This window comes from Anser anser (assembly GCF_964211835.1).
Source record: "Anser anser genome assembly, chromosome: 24".
NCBI classification, from domain to species: Eukaryota; Metazoa; Chordata; class Aves; order Anseriformes; family Anatidae; genus Anser; species Anser anser.
This window is the reverse complement of record NC_139745.1, coordinates 3249747-3261107: the sequence shown is the minus strand read 5'-3', so window position 1 is coordinate 3261107 and position 11361 is coordinate 3249747. Positions and strand designations below refer to the sequence as shown.

At 45.0% G+C, this 11361-nt stretch overlaps 1 protein-coding gene across 7 annotated transcripts in view; it reads right to left on the bottom strand.

Moving 5' to 3' along the window:
- LOC310886122 (lethal(3)malignant brain tumor-like protein 4) overlaps positions 1 to 11361 on the bottom strand; it is a 50979-nt gene that overhangs the window by 4765 nt on the left and 34853 nt on the right. For 6 of the 7 annotated variants that reach the window (XM_083810238.1, XM_083810237.1, XM_083810239.1 and 3 more), the window contains 4 exons: positions 10594 to 10725; positions 10081 to 10142; positions 7252 to 7418; positions 2767 to 2829 (listed from right to left, as the gene is read on the bottom strand). In XM_083810238.1, coding sequence (XP_083666364.1) covers positions 2767 to 2829; positions 7252 to 7418; positions 10081 to 10142; positions 10594 to 10725 — 424 coding nt within the window. Of the gene's footprint in view, positions 1 to 2766; positions 2830 to 3762; positions 4452 to 7251; positions 7419 to 10080; positions 10143 to 10593; positions 10726 to 11361 lie in introns of all 7 variants that reach the window. The other variant, XR_014575186.1, reaches the window with a different exon arrangement.

The following is an 11361-nucleotide window of genomic DNA, read 5'->3' as shown; positions in this document are numbered from 1 at the left end:
CTTACAGATGAGAAAAAACCCTTAGATGTGTACACCTGGCTGCTCTAAGAGCCAGCCTTCTGCCCACAGCCAACCAGTCTCCATTTAAAGGAGTAAAACAGGAGGCTGTTATGAAATAATTTTCAATGACACTAAATGCGCTTGTTCAGCACAAGGTAAAAGAGATGTGCTATATAAAACACGGCACAGTAAAGACCTGGAATCTGTCTGGATTTATACACACACTCTCCTAATCTATCAGCAAGGAGACATTCAATTAGATTCAAAGCAAGCAATACAAAAACACACTACCTTGTGAAAATAAGGGATGCTCTAGGTACCACTGAGTAAAAACATATTAAGAGGTTAAAAATGTACTTGGGTTCATAAGGACATCCAGAGAGACAGCAAAGATATAATTAACATAAACCCCAAATGCTGCAGGGAAGAAGCCAAAGATTAATGGACACAGACAAACAATACATGTGTCTCTATGTTACTCCATTAAAGTCCATTTACAGAGACCGACAGCCATCTCCTCCTCTCGCTTGATGTTCACCAGTCCAGCAGACACCACCAGACACTCAGCTGATCCAGAATAACAATTCTTCTGTCCCTGTAGCCTTCCTAACTAGAATTCTTTTGAATGCCAACAACTGGCGGAAAAGGATGCATTCAATAAACTTGGACAAACATACAATTAAAGCAAAAAGCTGGGACACGGGAGATTTGGTTTCCTCCTCTCTGGCCACACAAGCGACTGTTAGCAAGTTATTTTACCTCCCAGTACGTACACTGGAAATGACAGCAGGGCTCCCAGTCCACAGACAGCCACATAACCTCATTGAATATTATTTACAAGCTGCCTGGAGTCTACACTGCTGCAATGGCCATGTTAAAAATAGCCTGAAATAGACGGACTGCTGCTTACATTAAATAAAAAGAGTCAAGAGCAGGAGAAAGCTGCTGGAAAACAGTCCTATATTTCAAAATGTTTTTGAGTTCCATATTATTATTACCGTGTTTCACTTTCACTGCATTGCCTCGAAGATGCTTATTTTAAACAGACCTTCCCTGAACTGGTCCTAGAAACAAGCGCCGTTATCACTGCCTGTGGTTTTATTATTCATTTCTTTGTTCTGTCTTATTTGGATGGTTTTTAAAATTCTGCACACAATTTGTTCTCTTCATTCGTAACGTACGCAGCAACTTATCCCTCTCCCCCCCACCAAGAGAAGTCTGCAAGGGATTTATTTATCCTAAACTGAGAGCACTCAAAGGCCTGATTACAGCTAATGGACAACCCTGGTGGAGGCCAGCAGTCCTGTCACTCACACCTGAATTCTCGCCAAAGCCAAACTGCTAAAAGGGTTTTAATTTCAAACTGACAGTTTAGTTTGAGCAGAAACCTGAAAAACAGTCCAAGCCCCTCTTGTTTGGCATGGCGAGTCATACTTGGAGGTTGCAGAAAATAAGGTATTAAAATAGAACAAGGCCGTGCTGCTCTCTGAACTAGAAAACAGCCACCTTGCTCAGGACCCACTTAAATTATTACTAGAAGAAATAAAATGAATTGTGAATGGTTGGATTCATTACAAGACTTACATCTCACTCACCAAGCCCTCATTTCTGAGCGCAACTTCACTAGAAATCAGGCTGCATCTTTTACACTCAGCTACACCGAAGGACTGGTTCAGTAAGATAAATTTCATTATTCCCTCTATATTCAATTAAACAGTATTCCACTAGAATGTCACACTGCGAACAGTGCTTCTTGCAAGCCTCAATTTATTTTGCTTTTTATTTGGGGTGTGTGTGTGTTTTTAAATAAGGGAAAACAAAATACAGAGACATAAATCCCATAAAATGCACTACGGCCTGATTCACCCTGAAAGGAAGCCAGCTCTGGGGAGCAGTCATCTATTAAAAACCTGCCCTTTACAGTCACTACAGCGTGCAGTGCTTCTCCTCAGTACAGAGGGTGCGCTCGGTGCCTCGCAGAATACAGAGAAGGCACAACCCCTTCCCTCAAGCTCTTAGCATCAAAGCAGCAGAGCTGTGGTGACAGAAGGGAGGCATGTCTGTGCATATTAATCAGAGGCTCGCACAGAACCTCCAAGTTGTACCTGCATCGTAACTGGAAGCCAAAGCGATCAGCAGAGCCTGGGCTTCGTACCATCAGTGACAGGACGTGCTAAGGAACAGGACAACCGTATCCTGCACTAGCTGCAGTTTCTGAGAAGCCACAGTGAAGGCACCACAAACAGGGAGACCAGCCTAGCACGAGGCAGCAGTGACAGGACACGCCGCATGCAGGCGACGCTGACTTCCCAGCAACTGCTTTTCAAGGCAAGGACCCTCTCCTGCTCCCACCTCAGTCCTCAGAGAAGCCAGTGGCTCCTAAGAAACCCTATGACTGCCAGCCTCACCAAGAGGAGCAGGCATATGTTCTCGTCAGAGGGAGCAGATGAGATCTTCGCTGCACCATTCCAACAGGACATCTTTATAACGATGCCAGAAACACTATGCCATAGTCCAAGACAGGATGTTAAGCATAAGCTAAGTGATTGGAACTGGAGGGGAAATTTAAAGCAGCAGAATGCAATTAACCATGCTGGAATCAAGCTTGATGCCGAAGCCGCCTCCTAAATGCCACAGGCTCCTTAATGACAAGGCTGAGCATGTCTGTGCAGTCAGCCCCGTAACTCCGGAGCAGCAGGGGTACGGAGCAGACCCACCAGTGTCACAGCACTGCATTTGGGAGTGCACATGGCAGGCTTGGCTTACCTCTTCCCTGAACACAGATGCTTGTTCTTTGCAACCAGGTAGACGCTGGATAAAGCTCACCACCTATAATTAGATGTAGAAGAGAAACGTGAATGATTGAAATGGACATCAAGTATAAAGGCCTTATTTCTGTACGTGAGTTCTGTATGCAAGAATTTTTCAAACTTTAATTCTCATAACTCTCCCATTGGTGAAGGACATACATGAAAATATTACTGAGATGTTGCTGCAACACAAATACTTTCCATACTGCCATTTGACCACTTCTCTTCCTTTAAGAGAGCAGTTTCTCCAATGCTCCAAGTGGTCCTTATAAAACATCACTATTATTTTTACAGATTAAAAAGTGCATATGGTTATAGACTATTTTAAACCCAGCCACAACTTTACTTCCTCTATGGTATTATCAGAAAATAAAATTAGAAAGAGAAAGATACAGACAATTTCCCACTATGACAACCCTTTAAGAGAGAAGATCAACCAACCGAGTGAGTATTCCTGGTTTACCAACACACAGAAGGCAGAAGAGCTACGAAAGAGAGGAGTTTGGGTTTTATTTAATCTGTGGTAGATGCAGAGGATCCATGGAACCAACAGGATTAAATAAGTTAATTTTACATTTCATATTAGAGAAAACCTTTCTAAGCAGGAAATCTGTTAACATTTGGAATAATCTCCTCTGAGACATGCAAGCAAGCCTTGGATTACATTATATAACACTAACTAGTGCAAGAAGCAATCCTGAATGCAGTGGAGGATGACTTAATATGCATTGTCTTCTCCATCTGTAGCTTCACTGGTTCACAGAAGATTTGTATATTGAGGCATAATCAGATCAAACATCCCATGCTAATTGGATGCTCCCTTGCAGGAACAGCTCTGTTTCACGAGGCATATTCATTTGAGTTATTACAGATGTGACATTTCTTCCATAAACACAAACAGACAAACAGTTAGGAGGGGTCACTGTCAAAGATGAGCTTCCCTTTAACTCACGATTGTCAGACTCTCTCCTAAATCACGTCGTTGCATGTGCAGCTGATCCCACCACTCGTGCTCATTCCCTTCCCCCAGTTCCATCCGCAGGGAGCTATCAGCCTGCCCTCCGGCTCCGCTCCACCCTGGCAGAGCTGATTTTTGGTGAGCAGCTCTGACTCCGTTGCTTCTGTTACGCAATCTGCCAGCAGAGCCTTCCTCTCCTCTCATGTTTCACCATTACACGGTGCTAGGAGGGAAAGCTCCATTTTAAAGAGAACCTCTAAAATTGCTTTAGCACGCAACGACTCCCAAATCTTCTTCTGTAGAAGTGCAAACAAGTAACAAAATACTACTCTATTTTCTTTTGAGCTCCTCCCTTTCCTTATAATGAAAAGAAACAAATGAAATGCCTCTGCAGGGCAGTATCTTCCGGAATTTACATGACAGTAGGACCCCTGGGGGCAAGTCGGTAAGTGCCCCTCATGGTCTGCTGCATCAAGAGGCTGGCAGAGATTTCAGGGGAATGCTCTGAGCTTGATTTGCTCTTCTGTCTCTTCTGTCCTTCCCTGGACAGTCGCTGCTGGCCACTGTCATGGTCAGGGTGACGGGGCTTTGATCTGTCCCACAAGTCTCTTGTATGTACACAGCAAGCACCCTGCTCCAGAGGCGCCTTTTAAACAAATAATGGTCCTGGGGTTCACTAGAAACTGAGAAAAAGGAGGAAGGAGGAGGATGCAAGAGAAGAATACAGGAGAGATGGTCACCAGGGTGTCAGCCAGACCCTGGGTGTGCAGAGCCAGGTGGCCCGCCTGGCCCGTGCCACCGCCAGAGAGGACAGTCCCCAAAAACTAAGGCAGAGCAGCTGGGGGAAAAGGGAGCAGCAGAAGGCCAGGACAGCAGCACCACGGGCTGGAACAAACTCGTCTGGACCCCAACACAGCTGCACAATCACGGCAGTGAAGCACTTACCCCAGGGAAAGGTGAGGCTGGGGAGGGCAGGAGATGTGTCGGACAGGTCAGATGTGTCGGGATCAGGCAGACCAGGGCCTTTCCTTTGAGGAGGTGAACTCCTGCCTGCCTTTCCTGCCGGTAATAACCTCACGTAATAACCTCAGAGCTATCTGGTGGAACTGTCTTGCGCTACGACTGCATACCAGTGGGGGGGGAATTGTGCTATGTAACTCTGAGAGCACCTTAAATCTCCATGCAACGGGTGATAACAAGATCCCAGATATGATATATCGAAATTGGCACCGTAATGGAATATCTTTTAGTGATATTTTTTGGGATAGGAGCTGGGTTTAACTCAGATGCAGTAACCCACAAGCAATTAGCACAAGGACAGTCCCCTCACAAGGTACTAGCATCTGATGCGGGATTAACTAATGAACAATTCAGCTCCGGCACATATTAATGTTCTCCTGTGATTCAATACCCTACACTAACTGTGCTTTGAAAACATGATAGGAAGCTTTCAATAAATAACAAAGCTACATTAAAGTAACTAACCTTGTTGAACTGTTCAGTGTTACCAACGGTTTCTTAGCTTGAGGGTCCCTAAATACTGCTGCTGCTCTGTCATTTCAGCTGTTCTCAACCAACAGAGAACTAAAGCAAGATTTTTTTTCCTTAATGTGGGTTTTATAAAATAAAAACAGTTCTTCAGTCTGAAACCAAAGGAGAATTTTACACTCCCATTGCTCTTGTTTCACATCAGAATAGGCTCCTTTGTGCAGTGGAGTTCAAAGCACAACTCATAGGCAAGTGTTTGCCCTGCAGGAAGATGTTAGAAGCCCAAACACCGACAGATCAAATCTACTTTGGACTCACTAAAACACAGAGAAGTCCTACTGCTTTCATCTTCCAGACCTTGCGGCTACATTGCCCTGCACATGCCGATCCTGCAAGTGCTCCTACAAGGGCTAAATTAATTCCTACGGGAATCTGCGAGGAACGGGATTTGCAAAACCCGATCCACTTTACCAAAACTCAAGACAAAACCTGTAATGACTTTAGCTGGTCTGTTGTGGTGCTGCAGCTGATCTTTTTAATGCGCCATTCACACTCCTACTGGTAGTCAGCGCATCATCAGTAGTTTCAAGCAGTTCATTGTGTTCTGGATTGTGAATCACTACACCACTATGCCCTGCATCGATGCCCTGTGGTCCCTACTTACATTCATCTGCTATCAAACTAATATCCCAGTTAAATTTACCCAGCAGTTGCTTTAAAGGTCAACTGTAAAGGACAAATTTTATTTGGCTTGTATCCTGTCTCTGCTCCTCCATGAAACAACCTCCATGTTTTGTCCAAAAGAAAGAGATTCTGATTGTTTTCATGTCAGAGGATTAGCTGCTCCTGCCTGTATTGATTTACTAAAAGACCTTTTGGAAAAAAAAAAACAACAAAACAAAACAAAAAAACAGCGGAAACTTTCTCAGAAGGATACAAATAGAAAATCTTCCAGAGAGATTTTTTTCCTCCTAGCTATGAATTTAATTCTAACTCATTTTCATTAAAACTTAAAAGAAAAAAAAAAAACAATAAAAAAATAGCCAGTTTTTAAACCAGCCACACTAATTGCTCTACTGCCTTCACATTTGCTGTGGTTCCCATCCCCTGTGATTCTGCAATCCCACCGGACTCCAACCAGTTCTCCAGCATGAAGAACAAAGTCAAGATTGAATTTATCTGACATAAGAGGCACTTAGGGAAAATGCACTTTTTAAAAGTCTCTGAAGATCCTCTATGCATCATGAAGAATGGCACCTTTTCCTGCTTTGCAGATTATCTCCTTCCTTGCAAGTGCAACATTACAGCACATTTCTCTTCAATTAAACGGCCTGTGATTAAGCGCCAGGATCCAAATTGTCACCACTTCCCGAGTGGAGATACAAATATTATTTATGCCCAAGGCATCAAGGCAAAAACCAACTACTCAGCCCACAAAAGATACCAGCGTTTTCACATGCTTCCTAATTACAGGAGACATCTCAAGAGCTGGGACTGCAGAGACATATCCCCAGCTGCACAGCTACCTCTGTCAGAAATCAGGTCAGGCTGTGGGCAGTTTTGTTCCAGGGGAAACAGGCAGGGAGACGTGGGAGGAGTGGGTATGCACAGTGCAGTTTGGAATTATCTGCAATGTAAAAGTGAATAAGCAGGAAAGTCACAGGAGAGGGGGAGGGAGACCAGAGAGAAACAGAATCTGCTGTCAGAATCGTGTTTCAGGCCTGAGCACTGAAAGATCAAGGGGTAAATAAAAAAAGAGAGTCTCATTCACTGAAATAAGCCACGGACACCAGAGGGTTAACAGAGATCTTTCCCCTCCTTTCGTAAAGGACTCAGGTACAACTTCTAGCTGAGTCAGCTATGGCATATGCAAGGCAAATGGCAAAGCATTACCTAGGGAGGCACAGAAAATAAAGATGTCTTCTAATCAGCGCTCCAGAAAAGGGGCTCTGGCATTCCAGCACCCGAGAGCGGAGCAGGTAGCAGGTAACTCACCTCTTCCACAGTCCATTTGGCCACGTGCTTGGCTGTGAGGCCCGAGACCTCCGGCAAGAGCTTGCAGTGCTGCTCCCAGCAGAGATGGAGGCGGTGGGTCGGGTTAGAGGTCAGGGAAGGCATGAAGATGGACTGGTGGAGGGCCTGCTGGAGATCGAAATCAGGGTCTGGAAAAGGAAACGAGACAAGTCAGAGCGAGTCTTCAAGTAAGAGCGATTACAACAAAAGAGGAGGAAGGGTCACAGTCTGGAGGAAAAAGCAAGGCAGGACAAGCAGGCAGCCAGGCACTGCTATTGCAGGGCACACAGCTCTCAGGGTGTTCTCCCCTACCCTCCCGAGAAAAAGAAACCAAAAAAAGGTAAGATAAGATAAGATTGCCAGGCTGGAGGCTTTATCGTTAGCTCGTTAGCTTCTTCCCAGGAAAATGATGTCACGCTGCTAACACAGAAGATGTTTGCAGCGTTTTATTGACAAGGTGGAGGAGTTCTGGTAACAGCATCTTCAGCTGGAAACTAATGGCATCATTCCAGCTCCCAGCTGTAGCCAGCCTGCGAGGAGCGCCACGCATGCCAGCTGATGGCCTGGGCTCGCCGCCTCCCCAGGAGGCTCCCAGGCCAGGAGTGCTGCAGGTTACCTCCAGACATCAGTTCCCTCCTCATGTGTCAAGTGATGGAGGCTTTAAAAAAAAAAATCAAGGAGGAGGAAAAAAAAAAAAAAAGAGAGAGAGAGACAGAAGAAATCACCCCTCCCTAATGAGATCATTTGAGTAGTGCAGAGTCATGGTCCTACAGGGATTTGCCCGGTTATACAACAGGAAGTGAAGCAGAGGATGGAAACAACATGGAAAGCATTCCTCTGCTTTACAAGGGGTAACGTGCACCGTCCCCTCGCCCCCCGGCGGGCACTGTGCAGGCTGCCAGGCGCCATCCCGCGGCAGCGGTACCAAAGTCCCGTTTTGCTGCCGTTTTCATAAACCTTCCCCAGCCACGGCACCGACAGGGCTGCTGCCTGCCTCAGATTTATTCGGTGTTATCGTGAACGGCGTTTGCAGGATGGTGCGTACGGACCTGTGGGGTGTGCCAGGCGCTGCTTGTAAAGCACAACGAAAGCAGTGCTATAAAGAACGAGCACATTTTGACAGGTTGCCTGCTCCTCACCAGCTGAGGCGAAAGAAGTGCTAGAGGCAAAGGTTGGTCTGATGCAAGGTTATTCCTCTGTCCCCTGCTGGGTCGCCTTACTTCATCTCCACCTCACTAAGGGATGCAGGACAGCATCAGATACGGGTCTCTACTTCTAATAACGAGACCAGAGTGGGGGAATTAAAACTTAAATAAATAAAGCCTGCTCGTCAGTGCAGAAGCTGACACTGCTGGCGATGACATGGCGTAGGACATCACTCCTGGGAGGCTGTCACCTGCTCCTCACCTTGTCTCTCCCTGTGTCCCCAGGGGCTGGCAGCAGCTGGCCTCACCCCCCCGCCCCATGCCAGGAGGTCCCATTCGTGCCAGGATCTTCTGTGCTGCCACATCCCTGCTGCGTGGGCACTGCCTCGATCACAGGCTGTTCCCTATTCGTTTTATTCCCTCCCCATCCTTACAGCTTGGCTTTTCTTCATTTCACCCCCTTCTCCACCCCGAATGTCACCATTAAGCCTTTAAACCTTTAGTCACATTGATAACATGGCAGCTCACGGCGAACAAAAAGCGTGCCTGCTGCAAAGCGTGCACGGGAACAGTGACAGGCACCTGGAGGGAGAGGGAGCCTCACAGCAACACGAACTGGAAAGCCCTTTCCTTCCCTGAGCCCAGATCCTCGGGGAAAGTGTCCAAACCACGATCGACAGAAATTATTTTCCATTCAGAAGGAAGCGGTGTCCTAATAGTTTAAATATAGATGGGATGAAAGCTCTGGGCAATCACGAAATTACAGGTCAGTGGATTATTGCAGAATTTCCCTCTACTGATTTCCATCACTCTGCTTAAGGTAAATGCGACGGGAAAGCAGACAGCTTTCCCTGCCAACTGCAACTGCAGCTCAGAGCTGGCAGACTCTCTAGCTCTGACTGCAGAAGTCAGCACAAGGTAAAAATGAATACATAAATAAAAAAAAAAGCTAGGCACCTGCCCCAGTTTGCGCCTGCTTAGCTATTTTTGATTGGAGACTTATTACCATGTTAAATCCTCCTAAAAGCCTGGTCAGCTCGGTTCTCTGAAATGGCTTTTTATAGTAAATCTGAAAGTTAAGCATATGGTTTGCCAAAGTGATATCAGAAAGCTTCTCTTAAAACTTAACCTGTCAAGTACCAGAATAAAAAAGACATTGTTTTTCCATTTGATTTTCTTTTTCCTCCTTAGGAGGATCTTCAAGAAGTTACCCTAAATGATTCTAATCATGTTTCTGAATACCCAGGGGGAATCTACTGCAAGAAGTTGACCGAACTTAGCAACTATCTGCCAGGTTTTGTCTGTCTCTCCCATGACACCTCTGCTCACTCTACCAGCAGAATGGTCGCAGACGAGGGAACAACTTCCCCCTGCCATTTCAGGAGAGTATGCAGTGGTACTACAGATGATGAAGGCTCGTCCTCTCAGTTACTAAATACAAAGCTTCACTCTAAAAAGTATAAAACCCTACACTTCTATGCAATTTTACTCTTCTTCCTCATTTTAAAGGAAAAAAGACTGCCACTATCATCATCTCCAGGGTATGTTCTCTCTTGATCATGGAATCAACAACAAAAAAAGCTGTAGAGTTTTAAATTGTCCTTGGGGGTCTGGTAAATTGCACATGCAAACAAACACACACAAAAATAAATAAAAATCAACCAACCTTTCCCATTGTTTTCCTGTTTCGCCAGCTGGAACTTTATATAGGCATGTGAGCATCCAAGCCTGAAAGCATCAAGTACAAAACATTTCAAATGATAACACAAACTGATGTAACTGCTAAATACAAAACATTTCAAATGATAACACAAACTGATAACACAAACTCCTCTACAGAAAGAGATTAACGGTGTATTTAGCAACCAAAATTATCTCCCTCTTACCATTAGCGATAGAACTACTTGTGCCTGGCCTCTCTTCTCTAAGCTAAGGACTGTGATATTCAGTTCATAGCTACAACTCAGATTTGAGCTCACAATGGGAAAGAAAGTCCTTGAAATAGTAGGAGGAAAGGAGGAGACTTAACAACATGTCATTCTAAAACTCTGTGCTGCAAACCTCTGATCAGACTGAGCTGTTCTAAGCTCCTGATTTACATCTGTATTTCCTATGTAACAGAAGCATCAAGAGGCACAACTACTAATCCATGAAAATACCTCACAAAAATCTTATTTACTTTTTCGGTTTGGCTTTGATGTCTGCAGATGATTCCTCTTCTATCCAGTCTTTCTCTTGATTGTTTTCAGACTGTTCCGACAGACTGTGAACACTGCTTTGACATGACTTTTCACTGTCTTGTGCAGATTTTCTGGAGAGACAGATAAATGATAGCAGCTAAGTTGACATCCTCTGTTCCCTTTTCCCAGAGGAGAGGCAAAGCTGGCAGCTTCTTGCAAATGAGGGTAACAACTACCACCTAGTGGTGGAAGCCTTCCTCTCCCCCACCATCATTACTGGCACAGTACAAAGTGCTTTACTGTAGCATGGATTGAGAGAGATTATGTGAAATAATCAGCCCCTGTGGACTGAGGCTCTGATCCCAGCAGCTACAAGAAACCCACTGAAGCATGTGCTGTGGTGAAATCAAGAGATTTAAGATTTTGGAACCCTGACTCCTCTGGATAACATTTAAGGCAGTTTCCACACCTGAGTTTGCTGCATAAATAGAGCTACACAGTTAACCAAGGTAGGACAAACAGCAGGAAGTTATAAGATTCGCATACTGAATTTGAAGCTCCCACTATCAGGAAATGAACTGGTTAGAAAAACATACATATACTGCAATTCTAGATTGCCATTTATTCTAGGAGAATCCCAAAACTCCTGATAAAATTTTCAAGTAACAGTGCCATTGAAATGCAATCAATTCTGTTGTTAAGAATAGCAAAAGGAGATCCCAGCACATTACTGGGATCAGAAGAGGCAAACTTTGGCCTGGCCATGC